This window comes from Phyllobates terribilis, unplaced genomic scaffold, assembly GCF_046119375.1.
Source record: "Phyllobates terribilis strain yellow unplaced genomic scaffold, ASM4611937v1 Scaffold_5__5_contigs__length_657084704, whole genome shotgun sequence".
Classification (NCBI taxonomy): Eukaryota; Metazoa; Chordata; class Amphibia; order Anura; family Dendrobatidae; genus Phyllobates; species Phyllobates terribilis.
In genome coordinates, this window is record NW_027362765.1 from 147,565,617 (window position 1) to 147,591,018 (window position 25,402).

Here is a 25,402-nt window from a genome sequence, read left to right on the forward strand (position 1 = left end):
TGTGGGTTTTGCTCTGCTCTGCTTGTCTACCGCCCTTGCGGGTTTTGCTCTGCTCTGCTTGTCTACTGCACCTGCGGGTTTTCCTCTGCTGTGCTCGTCTACCGCACTTGCTGGTTTTGCTCTGCTTTGCTTGTCTACCGCACCTGCGGGTTTTGCTCTGCTCTGCTTGTCTACCGCACCTGCGGGTTTTGCTCTGCTCTGCTTGTCTACCGCACCTGTGGGTTTTGCTCTGCTCTGCTTGTCTACCGCCCTTGCAGGTTTTGTTCTGCTCTGCTTGTCTACTGCACCTGAGGGTTTTCCTCTGCTGTGCTCGTCTACCGCACTTGCTGGTTTTGCTCTGCTTTGCTTGTCTACCGCACCTGCGGGTTTTGCTCTGCTCTGCTTGTCTACCGCACCTGCGGGTTTTGCTCTGCTCTGCTTGTCTACCGCACCTGTGAGTTTTGCTCTGCTCTGCTTGTCTACTGCACCTGCGGGTTTTCCTCTGCTGTGCTCGTCTACCGCACTTGCTGGTTTTGCTCTGCTTTGCTTGTCAACCGCACCTGCGGGTTTTGCTCTGCTCTGCTTGTCTACCGCACCTGCGGGTTTTGCTCTGCTCTGCTTGTCTACCGCACCTGTGGGTTTTGCTCTGCTCTGTTTGTCTACCGCACTTGCAGGTTTTGCTCTGCATGTCTACCGCACCTGCGGGTTTTGCTCTGCTCTGCTTGTCTACCGCACCTGTGGGTTTTGCTCTGCTCTGCTTGTCTACCGCACCTACGGGTTTTGCTCTGCTTTGCTTGTCTACCGCACCTGCGAGTTTTGCTCTGCTCTGCTTGTCTACCGCACCTGCAGGTTTTGCTCTGCTCGTTTACCGCATCTGCGGGTTTTGCTCTGCTCTGCTTGTCTGCTGCATCTGCGGCTCTGTTCCTGTATCCCAGTCTGTACTGGTCCCTATCCTGCCTGCGTTCCTACCTGCCAGTACCCACCTGTCTGCATACCAGCCGTTCCTGCCAGTACCCACCTGTCTGCATACCAGCCGTTCCTGCCAGTACCCACCTGTCTGCATACCAGCCGTGCCTGCCAGTACCCACCTGTCAGTATGTCAGCCTAACCTGCATGTTCCTGCATTCCCCGGTGTGGGTCAACAGCTGTGGCCGGGGTCTGACCTGGAGTAGCACCTGGTCCCTCTGCTCGGTTCCTCCCTGGTTCACGGAGTCGATTGAGCCGCCGTGTGACCTTGTTCGGACCGAGTTGATACTTAGTCACGCCCCTCCAGGCACTCCTCGGTTCATGGTACAGTGGGATCACTAACCACGCTCACGCCAGTCAGTCCGGACGTGTGCGTAACATAGTCCCGGTCTAAAGAAGCTCCTAATGAGTTTCTGCCATGTAAAATAAATCTGGCCCACGTGCTAGTCTTGCATGTACAAGGGCAGAGTAATAAACTTGTTTCCTAGTGTTTGCAAAACAGGACAATTTTGAAAATGCAGTAAAAAATTGAGGAAACACATTAAATCCGCCATTTTATAATGTCCAGTCATTCATTAAAATAGAACTGTCATCAAAATATATTTCTCTGATAGCCACAGTGAAAGAATATTCAGGACTCACCTAGCACCATGATTATCAGTTAGTAAGGAAGCACTGGGCTCATAAATATAGCGGACTGTTAACCAAACTGCAAATATGTTTGTGCCATTAAATATAATTGCGCGACACACCTGGCTAAAAACACTCCAGATCAAAATTGAGGCAGGCATGTTATTTATCAGCATACATAAGAGCAGGGCCAATAATGGCCAACAATTATTGTAAAAACCATTGAAATCTGTATTTTCGGTCGACCTTTGTCTCCCATCTGTGGTCAGCCTGATTGTAGATAGGCAATTTATTATGATTTATCAGAAAATATCCTATTGATTCCTTAATAATGGGTAATAATCTGGTCAAATGGCTTTTCATTGCTTGTGCGAAAAGTTTCTTTTAAAATCACAACATCTATTTTAGTCTAGTGCATTTCTTATCACAAATAATTTGCTCCAAATGTGTTACATTCACAGATTTGCTTTATTTTCTTAACTTTACAAGTCTATTATAAGCTTTGCTTTCTGCTAAGCCATTACTAGAAATTTTAAAGGAGTAATTATTAACTACAAAGATGTGAAGCATGTTAAAAGAAAATATATCGAGACTGTTCACAACGCCGTCAGAGGCTCCGCACCATGCAGAGCTATTCTTCCTGTCAAAATGATGGAAATTTTAAGAAAACTCAGTGTACCCCATTATAAGTTAAAATGGATCAGTTGGGTTCCAATGGGCACCAGTAGTATTCGCTGGACGATGGCTACGTCATAGCGTTGTGACTTCTATTATCAGCTAAACTCTCAAGGCTTCATACACACAGCAGAGCTTAGGGTGCATGTGTTCACCATTTTTCTTACATCTGATTTATGCCACTCTGCCATGTGTGGAAACACTGCGTTTTAACTGCTGTATTTTTTTTCTGTAGGCGTCAGTACCAAAATGTCCACTAGTAACTTTCTCTTTGTTGTGTTTTGTTGTTTTTTTTGTTCAGATTTTTTCAAAGCTTTTTTTTTCTGTTTCAGAATGCTGGGATTCTGCACTTAAAACCAGAATTGCGTTTTTACATGCTTCTTTTCAGGGTCCACATACTTCAACGGCATCTTTAAACACACAACGGGTAAGAGTTTTCATGAAATCAGATCCACTTTGCGTGAACTGTTGAATGTAGATTTTCTATACAAAAAAGGCAGTATTTATGATGTGCAAGAATATATCCCAATATAAAGTAGTCAAAAAGAAAAACACTGGCACTGCTTACCAGGCCATTAACCACTTCGTGCCAGAGCCTGTTTTTGCCTTCGTGACCGGGCCAATTTTTACAATTCTGACCACTGTCACTTTATGAAGTAATTACTCTGGAACGCTTCAACGGATTCCCCTGATTCTGAGACTGTTTTTTCGTGACATATTGTACTTCATGATAGTGGTAAAATTTCTTCGATATCACTTGCGTTTATTTGTGAAAAAATCAAGAAATTTAGCGAAAATTTTGAAAATTTTGCAATTTTCAAACTTTGAATTTTCATGCCCTTAAATCAGAGAGATATGTCACACAAAATAGTTAATAAATAACATTTCCCACATGTCTACTTTGCATCAGGACAATTTTGGAACCAACATTTTTTTTTGTTAGGGAGCTATAAGGGTTAAAAGTTGACCAGCGATTTCTCATTTTTCCAACAAAATTTACAAAAACATTTTTTTAGGGACCACATCATATTTGAAGTCACTTTGAGGGGCCTTTATGACAGAAAATACCCAAAAGTGACACCATTCTAAAAACTGCACCCCTCAAGGTGCTCAAAACCACATTCTAGAACTTTATTAACCCTTCAGGTGCTTCACAGGAATTTTTGGAATGTGGAAGAAAAAAATTAACATTTAACTTTTTTCACAAAAATGTTACTTTAGACCCAATTTTTTTTATTTTCGCAGGGGTAACAGGAAAAAATGGACCCCAAAATTTTTTGTGCAATTTCTCTTGAGCGCGCTGATACCCCATATGTGAGGGAAAACCACTGTTTGGGCGCACTGCAGGGTTCGGAAGGGAAGGAGCGCCATTTGACTTTTTGAATGTAAAATTTGTTTGAATAATTAGCAGACGCCATGTTGCGTTTGGAGAGCTCCTGATGTGCCTAAACAGTGGAAACCCCCCACAAGTGACACCATTTTGGAAACTAGACCCCTTAGGGAACTTATCTAGATGTGTGGTGAGCACCTTGAACCCCAAGGTGCTTCACAGAAGTTTATAATATTGAGCTGTAAAAATAAAATTTTCACATTTTTCCCACAAAAATGTTTTTCATCCCCTAATTTTGCATTATCATAAGGGTAATAGGATAAATTGCACCATTAAATTTGCTGTGCAATTTCTCCTGAGTATGCCGATACCCCATATGTGGGGGAAAAACCACTATTTGGGTACACTGCAGGGTTTGGAAGGGAAGGAGCGCCTTTTTGAATGTAAAATTTGTTTGAATAATTAGCGGACGCCATGTAGCATTTGGGGAGCCCCTAATGTGCCTAAACAGTGGAAACCCCCCACAAGTGACACCATTTTGTAAACTAGACCCCTTAGGGAACTTATCTAGATGTGTGGTGAGCACATTGGGAGACATAATAAACAAATCAGTAGCAGGTGAAGAATTGGTTTTATTTATTTTTTACGCCGCTCCTTGTGCGATATAAGTGATGAGATTACTTTATTCTTCAGGTCGGTGCGATTACAGAGATACCGGATTTATATCGGGTTTTTATGATTGACAGCTGTCACACACTAAAAGACGCTTTTTTTTGCAAAATCTAGTTTTTGCATTGCCATATTTTGAGAGCTATAATTTTTCCATATTTCGGCCGACAGAATCATGTGATGGCTTGTTTTTTGCGGGACGAGTTGACATTTTTATTCGTACCTTTTTTGGGTACGTGACATTTTTTGATCGCTTTCTATTCCGTTTTTTGGGAGGTAAAATTAACAAGAACCAACAATTCAGGCATTGTTTTTTGAGGGATTTTTTTTATGCCGTTCTGCGTGTGGTAAAAGTGATAAGGCAGCATTATTCTTCGGGTCAGTATGTTTACAGCGATACTACACTTACTGTATATTTATTTATGTTTTGGCGCTTTTACACAATAAAACAATTTTATAGAAAAAATATTTTTTTTGCATCGCTTTATTCTGAGCTATAACTTTTTTATTTTTCGGCTGATGGAGCTGTATGGCGGCTTTTTTTTTGCGGAACAAGATGACGTTTTCAGCGGTACCATTTTTATTTCCATTTTGCTTTTTGATCGCATTTTTTTCCACTTTTTGTTTGGCAATATGAGGAAAAAGCATAGTTTTTTGCTCCGTTTTTTATTTATTTTTATTACGGTGTGCACAGAAGGAGTTAATTAGTGTGACAGTTTTATAGCTCGGGTTGTTTCGGATGCGGCGATACCAAATATGTGTACTTTTTTTGTTTTTGCATAAATATACGGATTTATCGGTTTAATATTTTATTTATTTATTTTTATTTATTTTGTGATTTTTTTTTTAACAGTTTGAAAACATTTTTTTGACTTTTTTTTACATTTTTACTTAGTCCCTGTATGGGACATTAATTTTTATTTTTCTGATCACTGATCTCATGTAATGTAATAGACATATATTACATTGTATGAGACCACTGCTGACAGTTTCACACTGTGTCTCCTGCTGGACTCAGCTTGCAGGCTGAGCCTAGCAGGACACCATATATGGCAGATCTGGAGGCGGTCATGTGACCTCCAGCTGCCATAACAACGCCAGGTCCTGGAAGGTATCAGGGGTCGTCGGAGAGGTAAGTAGACGACCCCCTCTCCTCTTACTATCTTCTATATGCCGCGATCACTATAGATCGCGGCATATAGAAGATAGCAAAGGGTTAACATCACTGGGACCTGATCCAATCAGGTCCCGATGATGTTCCCTGTCAGAGCTATCGCTCTGCACCGCACCCGCAGCGCTTGCAGGACCCTGGGGGTCCTAAGCGCTGCGGGACCACCCACCGTTTTTAAACGTCTGCGCTGCACAGAGCCCAGGCAGCGCCGACGTTTATCTACAGTGGGCAGTCGGGAAGCGGTTAAAAGGAACCTGTCATGAGAAAAATTGCTATTAATTTGCAGATATATTTATCCCGGTAGCCTCTGGCTTTCAGTCATAGAGGCGCAGCTTCAGTCACCGCTCAGTACATAATGAGCAGTGGCTGCAACCACGCCCTGGCACTGTCTGACAGTTGTCTCAGCATCATTACAGAGTCAGGCTGTCAGTCATAGTGTGGGGTGTGATTACAACCGTCGCTTACTATGTACTGAGCAGTAACTGAAGCTGCGCCAGCCGCTTTTCTATGACTAAAAGCTGGTGGCTGTCAGGTGCCATAAAGTTGATTTCCTTCTGGCAGTTGGGCCTTCAGTGCTGAGGCCTCACGGCTTTAGAACACCATTAACCTGCAGATATGGGGTTAATCTCATTCAAACGTCCATTTTTCCCATATGGGTGCTATCCGTTTTTTTTCACGGATAGTACTCGTACCTCTAATAGTGAATAGAGTCATTCACACGTCCGACTGATACACGCAAAATCATGGAAATATGTTCAATTTCGATCCAAGTGTCGGATCAAAAATGGGAAAGCATGTCTATGGGTTCATGAAAAAATATAGAGATTATTTTTTTTCCTTTTCATGTACAAGAGAAACTGATAACACTTTGATGGACCAAACTCGGATGAAACTCTTGACCAAAAATCACTGATAAGTTTTTCTCATATGTGAAAAAAACTGACGTGTGAATGAGGCCAAATATCGCTTTTTCATATGACAGATTCCCTTTAAATCCACAAGGAAATCCTCCAATGAATCAGTATATTCAGATACTGGGGTGCTCAACTTGAAGAAACAAACATGAAACTTGTAAAGTAGAGTGTAGAGAATGTAGAAAGGGGCAGTCACCACTGGCATTCCATAAGAAAACCAGAAGAAGTGTATACTTTCACTAAGCAGCTGATTTATTATGAAATGGCTGTGGTGTGGGCTTTTTTCTATGTCCTAATATGTATCCAACAGAAGAGAAACCCTGTACACTTTCCCTATACAATAGCATAGTAGGGCCTCTAATGCAGTGGTCCCAAACCTTTTTTGCACCAGGGACCGGCTTGAAGCAAGATCATTTTTCCATGGCCCAGCAAGGAGGGGGTGGGGTGGGCGGGGCTTTGGTCATATGGGGGCGGGGTAATGGAGGGATTTGGAGTTTAGTGCATACTTATCATATAGTGTAGACCAGGTCCCCGCCAGGAGCTATGCCAGGAGCCCCACATAATGTGCTGTGCCAGGAGCCGCATCACTGAGGCCCCATCACGCCCTGCAGCAGGACAGGGCAGCTGTCCTGACAGCTGCTGTTCAGCTGCATTTACTTCATCCCAGGGGCGGACACAGACTGTAGTGGGCCCCTGTGCAAGAAATTTTTGGGGGCCCCCCCCGCCCTTCATAAGGCAACAAAGTTATGTAAACATAACCCCCCCATGTGCATCTCTCACCCCCCCATGTGCAGCTCACCCCCGTGCATCTCTCATCCCCCTCCGTGCATCTCTCATCCCCCTCCGTGCATCTCTCATCCACCCCCCGTGCATCTCTCATCCCCTCCGTGCATCTCTCATCCCCCCCGTGCATCTCTCACCCCCCCGTGCATCTCTCATCCACCCCCCGTGCATCTCTCATCCACCCCCCGTGCATCTCTCATCCCCCCGTGCATCTCTCACCCCCCCGTGCATCTCTCATCCACCCCCCGTGCATCTCTCACCCCCCCGTGCATCTCTCACCCCCCCGTGCATCTCTCATCCCCCCCATGCATCTCTCACCCCCCCGTGCATCTCTCACCCCCCCGTGCATCTCTCATCTCTCCCCTCCCTCCCATGTGCATCTCTCATCTCTCCCCTCCCCCCATGTGCATCTCTCATCTCTCCCCTCCCCCCATGTGCATCTCTCATCTCTCCCCTCCCCCCATGTGGATCTCTCATCTCTCCCCTCCCCCATGTGCATCTCTCATCTCTCCCCTCCCCCCCATGTGGATCTCTCATCTCTCCCCTCCCCCCATGTGGATCTCTCATCTCTCCCCTCCCCCATGTGCATCTCTCATCTCTCCCCTCCCCCCCATGTGGATCTCTCATATCTCCCCTCCCCCATGTGCATCTCTCATCTCTCCCCTCCCCCCATGTGCATCTCCCATTCCCCCCACTCCTAGTTAATTGTATTTAAAAAAAAATAAAACTTGTTATACTTACCCCCATGCGATCCCTACAGAATCCTGGCGCTCGTCCAAATCGCTGACACCAGGTTCTCCTGACTTCCGGCCATGTGACGGCGCCATCACATGACCGGAAGTCAGGGGAATCATGAAGGTGCTGCCGCAGCAGCGCAGCGCTAAGATGTCCCGGACCCGGCGCTTAGCATGCGGCCGGGGGCCCCATGAGGAGAGAGACGCACAAGAGGGGGGCTCCGAGGGGGCTCCTACCGGCCAGGCCCCATACTGGAGTCAGGGCAGTCATGCCCTGATGGCGGCCCTGCTGGAGGCTGGAGGGGCCCCCTCTCCCCGCGGACCGGCTGAAAAACCCCAACGGCCCGGTCCTGGTCCGCGGACCGGCGGTTGGGGACCTCTGCTCTAATGCAGCGGCTTCCGGCATTACTGTAATGGTCCAGGGTGTGTTTTGGCCGACCATGTACCTTCCCCCAGGTGACTGGTCACATGACTGTGACATCGCACAGGTCCTGTGCACACAGAAGGTCTGATCACATGACTGTGACATCAGCACAGGTCCTGTGTGTGCACTAGAGGATATATAAACCCTGGTAGATTTGAGACGGAGTGTGAAAGGCGTGAGGCCTGTTCCCTGGGTGGGACACCGTAGAGTGTGAGGCCTAGTGAGGCCTATTGAAGCCTGGTGAAGCCTGAAAGGCAGAGACTGGATCCTTATGTGTAAGCGATCCCAGTAGCCTTGGAGGGCAAGAGGCTTGGAAGGCAAGAGTCCTGGAAGGCAGAGGCTGGATGTTAGGTGTGAAAACATACCAGTAGCCTTTGAAGGTACGAGGGCTGGAGACCCCCATCTGGGAAGCCGTAAAGCCACAGCTGTGGCAGAACAAGTCTGAAGCAGCTAAAACCCGGCAAAGGTAAAACATTGCATTATATGGACGTTGATATAAGTGACTTTGCTGAAGACTGTAACTGGAGCCAAGTGGGCCTGTCTGCCACTTGAAAGGCTCCTGGACATTATATGTGTAAATGTCGGCGAGCCACTGAGTTGGACTCGGTTATAAGCAGTTATGAAGAATAATAAGCTGCTGGATTGTGAAATACTGGAAAACGTGGCTGGTGTGCTTTAATTGACCCGGTGCAGCGAGTGTCCCCCAGCATGATGACTAGCGCTGCCTTACAGGCCATATAGACTTCTATGAATGTAGTATTACAGGTATGCACAGCATGAAGGATATACTGTCAGGGTAGTTATTTTCATTTTGTCTGTATGTGTGTAAGGAGGTGTACAAGAGTGAAGACGAGTACAGTTGATGCCTAGCTGAGTAACTGCAAGCGCACACTGCCATTTGCTGGTCAAAGGCAAAAGTGAACGTAAAAAACTAATTAGTGGTAGGAAACTCAAGAGTGGAAGTGCATGTTCCCATGAAAGAGATTGAAGATGACGCCGGGTAAAGAGACATCTGCTTCGCAAAATATAAAAGGCCTGGCTGAGAAGGGAGGAGTTGGCGCCAGAACCTTTACCAAGCAGGTCATGTGGCTGTGAGGTAGGCTTACAGTCACCATCGCCACAGAAGCGTCCAAGAGCAGTCAGATGCCGGAGGAGGCCTGAGCTGGGAGGAAGATCTGTGACTGGCGAACAGTAGAAGTCTGTGACCTGTGCCAGTAGAAGACTGTAAGCAGCGCCAGTGGAAGACCGTGACCAGATCCGAACCAGGCTCGGGAGATGAGGACTGTTCCTGTGGGTCTAGTGAAGGCATATGGTACAACGTGTGGGTTGGGTTTGTGCTTCAAGGAACAGAGATGGCTGGTGCAGCTAGCACACTGTATACAAAGCGACTCACATATCTAATACTTGCAGCCTAGCGTTGAACACCGCTAGGACCAGTGTAACGATCAGAGGAGCTTACAGAGACTACAATGGAGACAGGCCTCGCTATCAGTATTTGGTCAGTATTCGGTCAGTATTTTTTCTCAGAAGAGGGAGTCAAAACCAGGAGTGGGTGATAAATGCAGAATTGGTGCACTTGTGTCTATTATATACCTTTTCTCCAATTATTCCTCACCTGGTTTTGGCTCACACTCCTAAAAAATACTGACCAAATACTGATAGTGGGGCCATGGCCTTTGACTGAGAGTGACGCCAGTTAAACTGAGACATAAAGGCATTAATAGTCGTTTAACTGCTAGATAATAAGAACATTAAGAACAGTGTTTATAATAGAATGTTGCATAGATATTATATGTAGTCGCATCGCTGTGTTCTGATAGTGTCATAACATACTGTACTGAGCTTGCTACTGTTACCCATAATATAGTGCTTACTTGTATATATATACACTGCTCAAGAAAATAAAGGGAACACTTAAACAACAGAATATAACTCCAAGTAAATCAAACTTCTGTGAAATCAAACTGTTCACTAAGGAAGCAACACTGACTGACAATCAATTTCACATGCTGTTGTGCAAATGGAATAGACAATAGATGGAAATTATTAGCAATTATCAAGACACCCTTAATAAAGGAGCGGTTCTGCAGGTGGGGACCACAAACCACATCTCAGTACCAATGCTTTCTGGCTGATGTTTTGGTCACTTTTGAATGTTGGTTGTGCTTTCACACTCGTGGTAGCATGAGACGGACTCTACAACCCACAGAAGTTGCTCAGGTAGTGCAGCTCATCCAGGATGGCACATCAATGCGATCTGTGGCAAGAAGGTTTGCTGTGTCTGTCAGCGTAGTGTCCAGAGGCTTGAGGCGCTACCAGGAGACAGGCCAGTACACCAGAAGACGTGGAGGGTGCCATAGGAGGGCAACAACCCAGCAGCAGAACCGCTACCTCCGCCTTTGTGCAAGGAGGAACAGGAGGAGCACTGCCAGAGCCCTGCAAAATGACCTCCAGCAGACCACAAATGTGCATGTGTCTGCACAAACGGTTAGAAACCGACTCCATGAGGGTGGTATGAGGGCCCGACGTCCACATATGGGGGTTGTGCTCACAGCCCAACACCGTGCAGGACACTTGGCATTTGCCACAGAACACCAGGATTGGCAAAGTCGCTACTGGCGCCCTGTGCTCTTCACAGATGAAAGCAGGTTCACACTGAGCACATGTGACAGACATGACAGAGTCTGGAGACGTCGTGGAGAGCGATCTGCTGCCTGCAACATCCTTCAGCATGACCGGTTTGGCAGTGGGTCAGTAATGGTGTGGGGTGGCATTTCTTTGGAGGGCCGCACAGCCCTCCATGTGCTCGCCAGAGGTAGCCTGACTGCCATTAGGTACCAAGATGAGATCCTCAGACCCCTTGTGAGACCATATGCTGGTGCGGTTGGCCCTGGGTTCCTCCTAATGCAGTACAATGCCAGACCTCATGTGGCTGGAGTGTGTCAGCAGTTCCTGCAAGATGAAGGCATGGAAGCCATGGACTTGCCCGCCCGTTCCCCATACCTGAATCCGACTGAGCACATCTGGGACATCATGTCTCGCTCCATCCACCAACGTCATGTTGCACCACAGACTGTCCAGGAGTTGGCGGATGCTTTAGTCCAGTTCTCGGAGGAGATCCCACAGGAGACCATCCACAACCTCATCAGGAGCATGCCCAGGCGTTGTAGGGAGGTCATACAGGTACGTGGAGGCCACACACAATACTGAGCTTCATTTTGACTTGTTTTAAGAACATGACATCAAAGTTGGATCAGCCTGTAGTGTGTTTTTCTACTTTAATTTTGGGGTTGACTGCAAATCCAGGCCACCATTGGTTAATAAATTTGATTTCCATTGATGATTTTTGTGTGATTTTGTTGTCAGCACATTCAACTTTGTACAGAACAAAGTATTCAATGAGAATATTTCATTCATTCAGATCTAGGATGTGTTATTTGAGTGTTCCCATTATGTTTTTGAGCAGTATATATATATATATATGTATATGCACACACTGATATCCATGCAAAAATGGAGGCAGCACACAGAGTAGAATAAAGTGATAAGGTTTAATAGCCCATGTGGCAACGTTTCGGTCCAAAATTGTAGACCTTTCTCAAGCATCAATGAGAACAATTTTGGACCGAAATGTTGCCACATGGGCTATTAAACCTTATCATTTTATTCTACTCTGTGTGCTGCCTCCATTTTTGCATGGATATCTAAAGGACTGGTATGTACCTGGGGGGCTTTTTTACACCAAAAATACTTTTTGTGCTGTTTCCTATTTTTTGATTTTTATATACACTGATAGATATATTTTCTTTCTGTGTTAGTCAAATAAATAGTGTTGGTTAACTATCAATGTCTCCTTATTGTCTGAGCTGTTGCGTCCAAGTAACCTGTTCACATGTGTGTGTCTTTTGAGATTAGACAGTTTTTTTTTGGTTTCTAATCCCATAAAATTCAAGTCACTAGGTTAAGAGATGGATACTTCATGTTACAAAATTGCTAATCCACACTACAGCCAGAAATAAATCGTCTTTACAATGATGAAGAATCACCTAATGTATTGCTTCTATTCTCTAAAAAGCAATTCATTTTTCACTGGTGGCAATCACAAGTGAGATTGCAACCATTAGCTGTTAATATAGCAAATCCTGTGGCTAGGAATAGCCTCCAAAACTGGTGTATGGCCATTATAGATTTTAGCAGAAAGAATAAATGGATTTTCCTATTAATATGTAATTATTGCCCACACACAGGAAGGCATGCAAGGCTGTTTCTGTATCTCCCATAAAATATACAGTATAGTTGAAATGGTACACACACATGGCCATCCATCCATACAACTCCTTCCCATTGCAGCCATCCATAGGAAGGACAGTTTCTCATTCTCTAGTGATCCATATCAGAAAATGCACTACCACCGATTTAATATTTAGCCCTTCTTCTGTGAATAAATCTTTAAACCCCCCCATCTTAAAAATTGCATGTATAGCCTGATCCTAAATATTGATTCAATGACATACAGTGGTGGCCAAAAGTATTGGCACCCCTGCAATTCTGTCAGATAATACTCCGTTTCTTCCTGAAAATGATTGCAATCACAAATTCTTTGGTATTATTATCTTCATTTAATTTGCTTGCAAGGAAAAAAACACAAAAGAGAATGAAGCAAAAATCAAATCATTGATCATTTCACACAAAACTCCAAAAATGGGCCAGACAAAAGTATTGGCACCCTCAGCCTAATACTTGGTTGCACAACCTTTAGCCAAAATAACTGCGAACATCCGCTTCCGGTAACGATCAATGAGTTTCTTACAATGCTCTGCTGGAATTGTAGACCATTCTTCTTTGGCAAACTGCTCCAGGTCCCTGATATTTGAAGGGTGCCTTCTCCAAACTGCCATTTTGAGATCTCTCCACAGGTGTTCTATGGGATTCAGGTCTGGACTCATTGCTGGCCACCTTAGAAGTCTCCAGTGCTTTCTATCAAACCATTTTATAGTGCTTTTGGAAGTGTGTTTTGGGTCATTGTCCTGCTGGAAGACCCATGACCTCTGAGGGAGACCCAGCTTTCCCAGAGGCAGCAAAGCAACCCCAAAACATCAGGGAACCTCCGCCATGTTTGACTGTAGGGACCGTGTTCTTTTCTTTGAATGCCTCTTTTTTTTTCCTGTACACTCTATGTTGATGCTTTTTCCCAAAAAGCTCTACTTTTGTCTCATCTAACCAGAGAACATTCTTCCAAAACGTTTTAGGCTTTCTCAGGTAAGTTTTGGCAAACTCCAGCCTGGCTTTTTTATGTCTCGGGGTAAGAAGTGGGGTCTTCCTGGGTATTCTACCATACAGTCCCTTTTCATTCAGACGCCGACGGATAGTACGGGTTGACACTGTTGTACCCTCGGACTGCAGGGCAGCTTGAACTTGTTTGGATGTTAGTCGAGGTTCTTTATCCACCATCCGCACAATCTTGCGTTTAAATCTCTCGTCAATTTTTCTTTTCCGTCCACATCTAGGGAGGTTAGCCACAGTGCCATGGGCTTTAAACTTCTTGATGACACTGCGCACGGAAGACACAGAAACATTCAGGTCTTTCGAGATGGACTTGTAGCCTTGAGATTGCTCATGCTTCCTCACAATTTGGTTTCTCAAGTCCTCAGACAGTTCTTTGGTCTTCTTTCTTTTCTCCATGCTCAATGTGGTACACACAAGGACACAGGACAGAGGGTGAGTCAACTTTAATCCATGGTAACTGGCTGCAAGTGTGATATAGTTATTGCCAACACCTGTTAGGTGCCACAGGTAAGTTACAGGTGCTGTTAATTACACGAATTAGAGAAGCATCACATGATTTTTCAAACAGTGCCAATACTTTTGTCCACCCCCTTTTTTAGGTTTGGTGTGGAATTATATCCAATTTGGCTTTAGGACAATTCTTTTTGTGTTTTTTCATTGAAGACAAATTAAATGAAGAGAATAATACCAAAGAATTTGTGATTGCAATCATTTTCAGGAAGAAACTGAGTATTATCTGACAGAATTGCAGGGGTGCCAATACTTTTGGCCACCACTGTAGGTGGTAGGAAAATCTCTGAGCAGATAACAGATCTTTCTTCTTCTAGACATGGTCTTTTATGATGTGAGATGTAGTGATTCAGCGCTGTTGTGAATCAGCATATTCGGGAAATGATACAATCCTTTGGAACATAAAAAAAGATAAAATAATAAAAAGCTGTTATTGACTTCTATTCAGGAAAGGTGCCCTTCACTACTTTTCTTTATCAGATTTCCTCCTTCTCATTTCCATTTGCAGTATAATTTTTTTTCACTCTTTTGTGTTACTGTATCAACAGGACAATTGTTTATCAGTAATTACTATACTGGGCATAGCAGTTGTCATCCCACTGCATTTATGTACATGTATTAAAAGCAAAATCAAGCTTATGCATCCAAGTTACGGAGGGTGTAAAGCTAGAGTTTAAAAGGAATGTGTCATCAGAAAATGACCTTTCCTTTTAAATCATTTTTTATGCTAAATGTCCTTTTTATTTTATTTTTTGTAAAAAAAAAATTATTATATCCCTATTTCTATAAAAAAAATAATCAGAAGTCTTCCAATTTTTACACTGGCAACTAGGCTATATAATAATCACAAACATCCTGTTCTTTGCAGATGACTTTTCAGAAGTTTCATTATCATCACAGACAAAATTACAATAAAAGGTAACACCGCTTTATAGGAAATCAAAAAAGCTATGAAGCCAGCTCAACAATCAAATCTCTGATTAAGATCACAGGAGAAGGATCGAAATGTGTCGCTTTTCCTCCTTTATGGTTTTTCTTTGAGTGCTATAGAATTTTAATCATGATACAATAAAGTTTTGAATTTTACCTAAAGAATTGGAACGAACCTCTCTTTTTTTGTAGCACCACTTTGTACAATTGATAACACAGGTTCTACAATAGGTGACATCACAGCTCACCTCCTCCCCATCCCTTCCTTTGCCCTAATCAAAGCATGCTTATTACATATTTCAATGCAACTAAGTAGTCTATTGCTGCTAATGTCCATGAAGGTTTCCTGAAAAAATAGGAAGATCTAGTGGTATTCACTGTATTATGGAAATTTAGTATTAGGTATAGTGGCCAGTGTGAAAATTGTAAGTTTGCTTTTTTTATATTCAGAGAGTGATATTACATATATTACAAAATATTACACAAAGTAAAAAAAATACATTTAACATAAACCCTAATTTAAGCGATATGTAATTTTCAGATGACATATTCCCTTTAAGGGCCTAGAAGAAATTACTTTGATGGCGATGTCCATTGCACACAGGTCACATCATTAATAAAGAGTAATGTAATAAATATGATTACAGATCAATTTAATATAAAGGTAACTACAGTACATTGCTTAAATAAACAATCTATGTACTGTTACCTCTGATTTTGTGTTCATCCCCTTTTGCCATGGTTTACTGTAACTTCGCGTGGAGTAAAAGTTGAACAGATTTGGGGTATGTTGGGATAGAGCTTGCTTCTCTCTCCTTCGCTCAGTAAGCTCTCTTACCTGCTCTTGGTGGCGTAGATGGGCCTGGAATGTAACATTGCAGCCATTTTAGCAGTAAATTAATTTGATTTATCTACAGATGTTCTAGGTCTCATTAAAGGATCTCAGCTTGTTCTTTACTAATCTGTTAGTTCCACAGTATCTAAACAACTGTGCACATTTCATTTGTTAAACCAAAGTTTTCAATTTCTCGAATATCTACCTAAACATTTTTCAATTCTCTCGGTTACCAAAACTTTTACATTTACCTTTCTGATACTCATCTAAGTCTAAATGATAAAATAAACCTTTAAAGAGAGACTATCAGCACAAAATCAGTATTCAAATCAAGCACAAGAACTTTGGGGCACCCTTGGTGTGACCAAACAGTTCAGTGCCTCTTTCCACATACTTGTTTCCATCTATCTCCGGCCTTTTCTTGCTTGATTAACAGCTCTGGCTTCACAGGAGCCAGAGAAGGACATATATAGATAGAAAACAAGTAGGTGGGAAGGTGCACTGACTTATTTGGCTTCTCCAAAGGTTCACCGACTGCCTGTGCTTGGTTTGATCAGTCATTCTGTGACTGACAGACTCCATTTAAAAACATACTTATGAAATTGGTGTTGCTTGGGAATAGAGCCATTTTGGACAAAAAGTGAAACCACCCATGTGACGCGCCCCCTGGGCCTGTGTTGTGCAGGGAATACCCGGAGCCGGATCGCTGGGGGGTTGTAGTCTCTGTGGCGCTGACCCGGTCCGTGCCCAGGGTGGTCAAACCAGTGGCAGTCTATTGGTGTTATAATAAGTGTCCGACTACGCCACCCGTGGATTGCGGTCAGTGGGGACCGCCGCTGCGCTGCAGGCCGCTGAGGCTGGTGTTGTATGCGCAGCCAAGTATGGGATAACTCCCCACGGGTGAAGTATTGCCTCAGGGCAGCTAGAGTAGATGATGGTAATGATGGTGTGAGCGTCCCAGTACTAATGGTGCTGGTACGGCGATGAAACACAGAGACGTGTGGTTGCAGTTTCCAATGCTTTACTCACAGTTCTTTACTGGTCCTAGTCACCTCGGTACCGGCGGTGACTGCCCAAGCCGTGCTGCGTCCACCAGGCAAGGGGCTCGACCAACTCCCAGGCAATTCCAGAGCGTGGCACAGGACTCCCTTCCTTTCCTTTCTCTGGCCGTCCCCACCAGTGACCCACCTTTGTCCAGCTTCCTCGGGCCTTCTGTTGGCGAAACCTCTCTCCTGTTTCCCTGACCCTATGTGGTATGCTTTCCTGGTGGATGTAGTGAGGGGTTGCACCAAGATGTGGTCACAACCTCCGGTTTTGGCTGAGGATTAGTCGCCTCCACCAATTTGGGTTCCGGTACCCTACTCTGCCAACCCTTCATCCGTTATCTCGTGGGTTCTTAGGGTTCCTTCTGTCCTCGTGTCTCTGGGCCTTTCTCTGTGTTCCTGTTCCTTGCTTCCTTTCTTACTGTCCTTTCTGTTCATTCTCCTTTCTCTCTCTCTCAGGCTCCAGCCTCCTGACGAGGCCTGCCTGCGGAGCAGAGCCCATGCAGGGGCTCTGCTTCCTGTCTTCTCCTCTCACTCTTAGCTTCTTCTCTGCACTGCACTGAACACTGTTCTAAGATGGTGCCCACCTTTTATACCTCATTCTGACACCAGAGCCCAGGTGACTAGCAACCAATGGGCTCCTACCTATGCCCAGAGACCCACCCCTATCTGCTCCTACACCACTGGGTTTTCCTCCCCCTCCCCACTCCAGCCAGGAACAGATGCTGTCGTGCCTGCACTTCTGTCTAGTGGGAGCACCGTTGAGCTGTCCCTCGGAAATGGGGTGTGTGTGGTGCATGCAGCTTACTGAGTCCTGGTCCATACTCCATCCTTACCCGGGAGTGGAATATCACACCTCTGGTCTGAGGTGCAATACCCCTGTAGCAGCCGAGCCCTCGGGGTGCTACACATGCAACATTAGATTTAACCATATATGACTATTTTTGGTTGGACTTGATAGGGCACTAAAATATGCCAAACACCGTGATGGACACAACTTTGCTTCTATAGTAATTATGATGTGTATTTGGCTAGGCTAAAAATGCTCGGTATTGTGGAAATTGGGGTGATTACTTCCAAGCAAAAATACAATTTTGACTGACAATTTTGTTTTTATTTATCCAACATGACAGATTCCTTTTAAGCTATCCACAAGCATAACGCTATTAACCTGCAGATATGGGATTAGTCTGCAAGTTAATATGGGACCACCTCTGCACTGATGCCCTGCAGAGCTGGCTATCAGTGAAAATGTCAGGGTATGCTTACAGACGCCATTCACGGTGCTGTAGGTGGTGACTGTAGCCGCATCTCTATGACTGAAAGCCGGCAGCTCCCAGGAGAAATAAATTTTATTTTCTCCCATTAGCTGGGCTCTCAGTTTTGTGCATGGGCCCCTTTCTAACTGTAACATACCTGGCGGCGTCCTTGCATAGTGGTCCATCTCCCACTGTGCAAGAGCGCGCACTTGATCTCCTGTCCAGAATGTCTCTCTGGCTTCCCTCCATGCTGTCTGTTTGTGTCTGTTTCTGCTGCTTAAGGGCGGCGCCCGATCACTTCCTGCTTTTTGTACCTGCTGTGGGTCACACCTCTTGTGCGTCCTCAGCCTATTGCTGTCTGTCACCTGGTATATAGCTCAGCTGCGCCATCTATCCCTGCCTGAGCATAGTGTTTCTTTCAGTGTGTGCTTGCACTCTGAAGGTGCCAGGTCCTGTTCTGTGTTCTCTTGTCTGCCTATCCTGGAGGCTGTATTTCCAGGCCTGTCTGAACACGCTCCTAGCCTGTTCCTCCTGCCTTCTAGGGGCCGATTACCTAGACCTGTTTCTGTATCTTGTCTGACCTGTCTGAACACGCTCCTAGCCTGTTCCTCCTGCCTTCTAGGGGCCGATTCCCTAGACCCGCTCCTGTATCTTGTCTGTCCTGTCTGTACACGCTCCTTGCCTGTTCATCCTGCCTCTCTGGGGGCCGTATTCCCAGACCCGCTCCTGTATCCCGCTGCAGTGTCGGTCTCCTCCGTACACTCAGTTCCAGTCTGAACTCTCTCCTATCCTTTACCTGTTTTTCCTCTATGTCCGTTCCCTTCCTTTTTCTGCAGAGTCTGAACTTGTACCTAACTCCTGCTTGTTGTCTCTGTACTCCCGTTTGTGAGTTTGTGGTCCACTCGCTACTTCACTGCAAGTACCCTGTGGGTGTCTGGCTCTGCCTTTCCCTTCCTGTCTGTTCTGTGTGAACAGAGCCCTGTCCCCCCTACTCAGCCTAGCCTGCTCTGACTCCTCTGCCCGCTGCTCCGGCAGTCCTGTCCTGCCCTGCTTCTGCCCGCTGCTCCGGCAGTCCTGTCCTGCCCTGCTTCTGCCCGCTGCTCCGGCAGTCCTGTCCTGCCCTGCTTCTGCCCGCTGCTCCGGCAGTCCTGTCCTGCCCTGCTTCTGCCCGCTGCTCCGGCAGTCCTGTCCTGCCCTGCTTGTGCTCGCTGCAGCCCCGTCCTGCTCTGTTCTTGCCCACCGCTTCGGGCGTTCCCTCTCTGCTGTGGTTGTCTACCGCATCTGCGGTTCTGTGACCCAGTCTGTACTGGGTCTTAACCTTTCTGTGCTCCAGCCCGTCCTTTCGGCCAGTACCTCCCTGCCTGCATACTCGCCTGTATCCACCCATCTGCATACCTGCCGTGTTTGCTTATATCCACCAGTCTGTGCCAGCCTAACCTGCCTGTTCCTGAGTCCCAGTGTGTACTGGGTCCTATCCTGCCTGTGTTCCTACCTGCTAGTGCCTCCCTGTCTGCACTCTAGCTGTGCTTGCCTGTACCCCTCTACCTGTATTGTTCCTGAGTCCCAGTGTGTACTGGGTCCTATCCCGCCTGTGTTCCTACCTGCTAGTGCCTCCCTGTCTGCACTCTAGCTGCGCTTGCCTTTACCCGCCTGCCTGCATACCAGTCGTGCCTGCCTATACCCTCCAGTCTGTGCGCCAGCCTAACCAGCCTGATCCAGTAATCCCTGTGTGGGTCAACCCCCGTGTCCGGAGTTTGACCTGGAGTAGCACCTGGTCCCTCTGCCCGGTTTCTCCCTGGTGCACTGGCGTCGTATGCCGTCGTGCCATCTTGGTCGGATCGGCCAGATACTTAGTCACGCCCCTCCAGGCACTCTCCGGTTCATGGTCCAGTGGAATCACTACAATCACACGCACACGCCGCTCAGCCCGGGCGTGTGCATAACACTAACTCTATTAACCTGCAGATTTAGGCTTATTCTGCAGGTTAATAGAGTTATTTGACATGAGAGGTTCCCTTTAAACGTGACCATACATAACTCAGTAACAGCTACATCTGTGATCTATGATGGCAATTAATTGGAAATTAAGATTTCCTTTATCATTCAGAATTGTGCACATAGGGCCCAATTCATCAAAGCTTTTACGCCAGAATTCTTGTATTAAAAATTTTGGAAAAGTAGCAAAATGTTGGCACAACGCTAGGCTGCGATAAAATGTAGCGGTTTATGGCGTTCTCACTCATTTTCACCCAGCTCTGACAAAGTGAGCTAAGCGGGGGCAATACAGGGGTGTGACAACCCCTATCGTCAATTTTATGATAATAAGCGGCGTTCCCTATGCCACAAATCTTACTCCAGTCCCCAACTGGAGTAAGATTTGTGGCGAGGCTCACTTGGAGGCACACGCCCCTTGTCAGATACTCACACTATATTATTCTACTTACTTTTTCTTACTATTGATTCAAGCAAACCATTCAAGTGCACCACAAGGGCAGCCTATGACGGTAACCTGGCACACACAGTATGCCTGTCAAGGGTGTGACAGACAGTCTCCCTGCAGTTGGTTGCAGAAGATCTCTTTGTTTGGCATTACAGACGCCTTCTTAGATCTGTATCACTCTAGAATCCATCGGCTACCTCCCTCCTGCTAATTGACACCCAGTCCTGGGTGTTTAAATACTATCTGTTTGCTACAGGGAGGCACCAGTGATATTCATATGTTTCCTTGTAAATGCTTGGAACTACTGCAGTCAGTTTACTTCCTCTCTGGTGCTAAGAGAACGTGTGGTGTAATCTCTCTGAAGTCACTTCAAGCTAAGTTACTTTCCCCCGTATTTGTCTCCCTTGTTGTCTTTAGTTGTTAGTGGGGACTGACTAGTGCTCACGCCCCCTTCCCTATCCAGGGCCAAGCTTTAGGGAAATACAGGGCTTAGGTTCCTGTGCGGCGATTCGTGAGGAACCAATATAGGGATGTTAGACGAGACAGGGTGATATCAGATCAGCCTAGGAGGAGTGGTCTCCACTCCCCCCTTTCTCTAGTGTCTGGGCTCCCTTCCCCTCTTTCCTTCGTGTTGCACTTAGTCTTTCCCACACATTGAGCGGCAATGCTATACAGTACATGTACACTGGTCTGAACCCAGTCCCCTCTTATAGCCCTGTTGTCGACTAGGCAAAATAGAGAATGATGAACCCTAGCAACACCGTCACAAAGTGGCAGAGCATGTAAAGTTACAGAACGGTGGGTTGAGGTGTATATAGACAAAAAATGAAACCAAAGCTCTACCGACTCCAAACCTTCTCTGACATTGAAGGTGCACTGGGAGCTCTATGGCAACTTTATGCAAGCCCTACATTACCAAGCACAATGGCAAGTGTCGGATAAAGAGGTGTTAAGCACAATGCCACTGGACTGGACAAATCTCATTTCTCTATTAGCCTGATGGACAAGTCTGGGTTTGGCGAATGCCAGGAGAATGTTGCCGGCCTGACTACCTTGTGCCAACTATAATGTTTGGTGGGGGAGGATTAAATCTTTGGGGTTGATTTTCAATGGTTAGCCCCAGCCTCTTAGATGTACAAAATGGTTCTTGGGACACCCTAGGACAGTGCTGGCGAACCTATGGCACACGTGCCAGAGGGGGCACGCAGAGTCCTCCCTAAGGGCACATGCGTCATTGCCGCAGCACTAGCTCTCCAGGACCGTGCCCGGCGGGTGAGGACTGTGAGCCTGCCGAGTGCTGACGCCAGCCCCTACTTCAGGTAGATGTGCGTTCTCTGACACACATCTAGCTGAAGAGTATTGCAGCGCACTAACTTGCCAGGCCCGTGCTCGGCAATACACGCTGCCAGCCGCCGGCGTCAACGTACATGCAACTGGGTGCACGACAGTGACGTCATGCGCCCCCAACGCTAGGACGCTGGAATCAGCTGCGGGCTACAGGGCAGCGCGGGAGAGGAAGGAAGGTGAGTAGGAGTGTTTATTATGTGGTATTTTGTTTTTTTTGTATGCGATGAACAGCGGCGCCAACAGGATGGGGGGGAGACAGCATATATACATGGACTGGGGCAGGGCGGAAGGCAGCATATATATATGGATTGAGGTGTGGAAGGCAGAATATATACTTGGATTGAAGGGGGGGGCAGCATATATACATGGACTGAGGGGAAAAGGCAGCATATATACTTGGATTGAGGGAGGAAGGCAGCATATATACATAGATTGAGGGGGGGAAGGCAGCATATATACATGGATTGAGGGGGAGAAGGCAGCATATATACTTGGATTGAGGGGGAAGGCAACATATATACATGGATTGAGGGGGAAGGCAGCATATATACATGGATTGAGGGGAGGAAGGCAGCATATATACTTGGATTGGGGGGAGGAAGGCAGCATATACAGTATACTTGGATTGAGAGGGGAAGGCAGCATATATACATGGATTGAGGGGGGAAAGCAGCATATATACATGGATTGAGGGGGGGGAAGGCAGCATATATACATGGATTGAGGGGGGAAGGCAGCATATATACATGGATTGAGGGGGGGAAGGCAGCATATATACTTGGATTGAGGGGGGAAGGCAGCATATATACATGGATTGAGGGGGGAAGGCAGCATATATACATGGAATGAGGGGGGGAAGGCTGCATATATACATGGATTGGAGCATATACCAAGATGGGGGTGAGCACATTCTTTATTTCTGAAGCTCATACCACTGCTCCTTTTTGTGGCTGCTCTATGCTACCCTCGCCTGCTCTCTGTATAAGTTGTTTTTTTCTAAAGTAAAACCTCAGTATTCGGGTTAATTTGCCGTGTTGGCACTTGGCGATAAATAAGTGGGTTTTGGGTTGCAGTTTGGGCACTCGGTCTATAAAAGGTTTGCCATCACTGCCCTTGGGAGAATATTATTCCTGTTAAAACTGGCACAGCAGCAAAACGTGTGACTTGTATTAATTAAGTACATTTTAAAATGTCTGCTCTGGAAGCGGCAAATACTAATTTGATTGATTTATATATTCAGAAACAAATCTATCACATATGATCTGATAAGCAGTAACTTAATAGAACAATGAAATATGCATAACTTATAACAGGACACAGACAATTAACATCTTCTGCCTTTCTTGTCTGTGCCAAGGTAGCAGACAGCTTGTGCTAATACAGATATTTGCCAAGCAAGCATAGCCTTATTCATAGCTGACTCACAGTTAATGAAGTCCATTATACAGGAAAGTGCAATGACTAGACTTAGACAGTTATTTGACATTGGAACATTAAGTCCATAAGCAAATGCTTCCTAATTTGCATTATGTAGAATTGCACTGGCCTTTGCTGTCTTTATGGATCAGTTGGAAAGAATCCATTATTCACTATGTTTTTCTTTGGTACCCTGTACCCTATTGTAACACAGAATCCATGAAAAAAACAATTGCGGCATTTTCCATTGCATATGCTACAGTATTACCAAAGGTATTATATCCTAGAGGACACCATCTCAATAGCTGTTTATGGCAGAGTGCATATTTACCTTATATTCTGAATCCATTTTTTGCTGCACATCTTTCATGTGATGCCTGTTAACAATTGATCTACGTCTATCCCTGGTCTTATCCATTGATGGTTTTATGGCTAACCTGTAAGTACAAAAAAAAAAACCAGTGTCAACATTTTCTGTACACATTTTAATAATTTGCGTGAATTCTTCAAAAGGTGTCTGTACTCATTGCATTTTCTGCTTTAAATTTATGCAGATTTTTCATACAATTTTTTTGGGCTACATGGTGAGAAAAGGTGAAGGACATAGATATATGTGCTTCAACTTATTATTGGGGCCTAAGGGGGAACATTTCTTCTTGTGGACAGCGCCAAGCCGGTGTAAGGAGATAGGCCATGCAATGCTCCTCTGAAAAAAGAAAGACGCAAATGTATCAAGTGAATGTGGCCTAAAGAGGTCACTGAATTTGAGCGTGGTCCTGTAATGGGATGCCACCATTGTAATAAGTCAGTTCAAGAAATTTGCTCCCTTTTAAATATTCGACATTCAACTGTGAGTGATATTGGAAACTGTAGCATTTAGGAACCGCTGTAAATCATCCATGTAGTGGAGACCACGTAACGTTACATAGCAGGGTCGCTGAGTGCTGAGGTGCATACTGCATAAAAGTCGCCAGCACTCTACTAATAACTAAATAATTGCAAAGTACAAACCTCCTCTGGCATTAACTTCATCACAAAAACTGTGCACCAGGAGCTTCATGGTTTGGGTTTACATGGCTAAGCTCCTGCCACAAAGTGCCTAGTGTCAGATGGGGTGGTGTAGAGCTTCCACCACTGGCCTCTGGAGCCGTGGAAACATGTTGTGTGGAGTGACAGATCACACTTCTCTATCTGGTGTCTGATGGATGAGTCTGCATTTGGTGATTGCCAGGAGAACGTTACCTGCCTGACTGCTTTGTGCCACCTGTCCAGCTTGTTGGAGGAGGGATAATGCTATGGAGTTGTTTTTCAGGGGTTGGACTTGGCTCCTTAGGTTTAGTGAGGGATTATCTTAATGCTTCAGCATACTAAAACATTTTGGACAATAGTAGCTTCCAACTTTGTGAAAACAAAGTGGATAAAGCCTTCTTTCTTTTCCAATATAGCTGTGCCCAATGTACAAAGCAAAGTCCATAAAGGCATGGCTGGGGGAGTTTGGTGTGAAGTAATGTGACAGAACCCCAACCTCAACCCCATCGAATACCTTTGGGATGAACTACAGTGCACCTGGCCCTCTCAACCTACATCAATGTCTAACATCACAAAAGCTCTTCTGGAAGAATGGACAAAAATGTCCACAAACACCTTCAAAATCTTGTAGAAAGTCGTTGTGCTGACAAAGGGGAACAATGCCATATTACTGACTATGGATTTAGAATGGGAGCTCATAATAAGTGTAATGTGTAGGTGTCCCAATACTTTTGTCCAAATAGTGTATGTCGCAGTTGTATGCAATTGTATACCTATATAGTTTCATACAGAAGCATAAAATCATGGCTCACAGATGCTATGCAAAATAAATGTGCTTCCATTGAGAGATCACCATGAGGTAGAGATCCATAATATCATTATCAGACAACGTTTTGTCCCATCACAGACTTTTGTGAAGGTCTGTGTCCAGTATAATTGCCTGTATGTGTTGCTGCCTTCATTAGTGCCTTGGTTTTCTACTTCTATTATCCCGCATTCTCCAGTATCCTACCACTGAGCACCTACCTGGAT

At 45.4% G+C, this 25,402-nt stretch overlaps 1 protein-coding gene across 3 annotated transcripts in view; it reads right to left on the minus strand.

The window, feature by feature from the left end:
- MARCHF10 (membrane associated ring-CH-type finger 10) overlaps positions 1 to 25,402 on the minus strand; it is a 72,799-nt gene that overhangs the window by 43,782 nt on the left and 3,615 nt on the right. For 2 of the 3 annotated variants that reach the window (XR_012322008.1, XM_073683145.1), the window contains exons 2-3: positions 23,673 to 23,778; positions 15,711 to 15,863 (exon numbers count right to left, since the gene is read on the minus strand). Coding sequence is in view for 2 of the 3 variants with exons in the window: in XM_073683145.1 (XP_073539246.1) it covers positions 15,711 to 15,863; positions 23,673 to 23,778 (259 nt within the window). In the remaining variant the exon portion in view is untranslated. Of the gene's footprint in view, positions 1 to 15,710; positions 15,864 to 23,672; positions 23,779 to 24,352; positions 24,561 to 25,402 lie in introns of those variants that run through there. The other variant, XM_073683146.1, reaches the window with a different exon arrangement.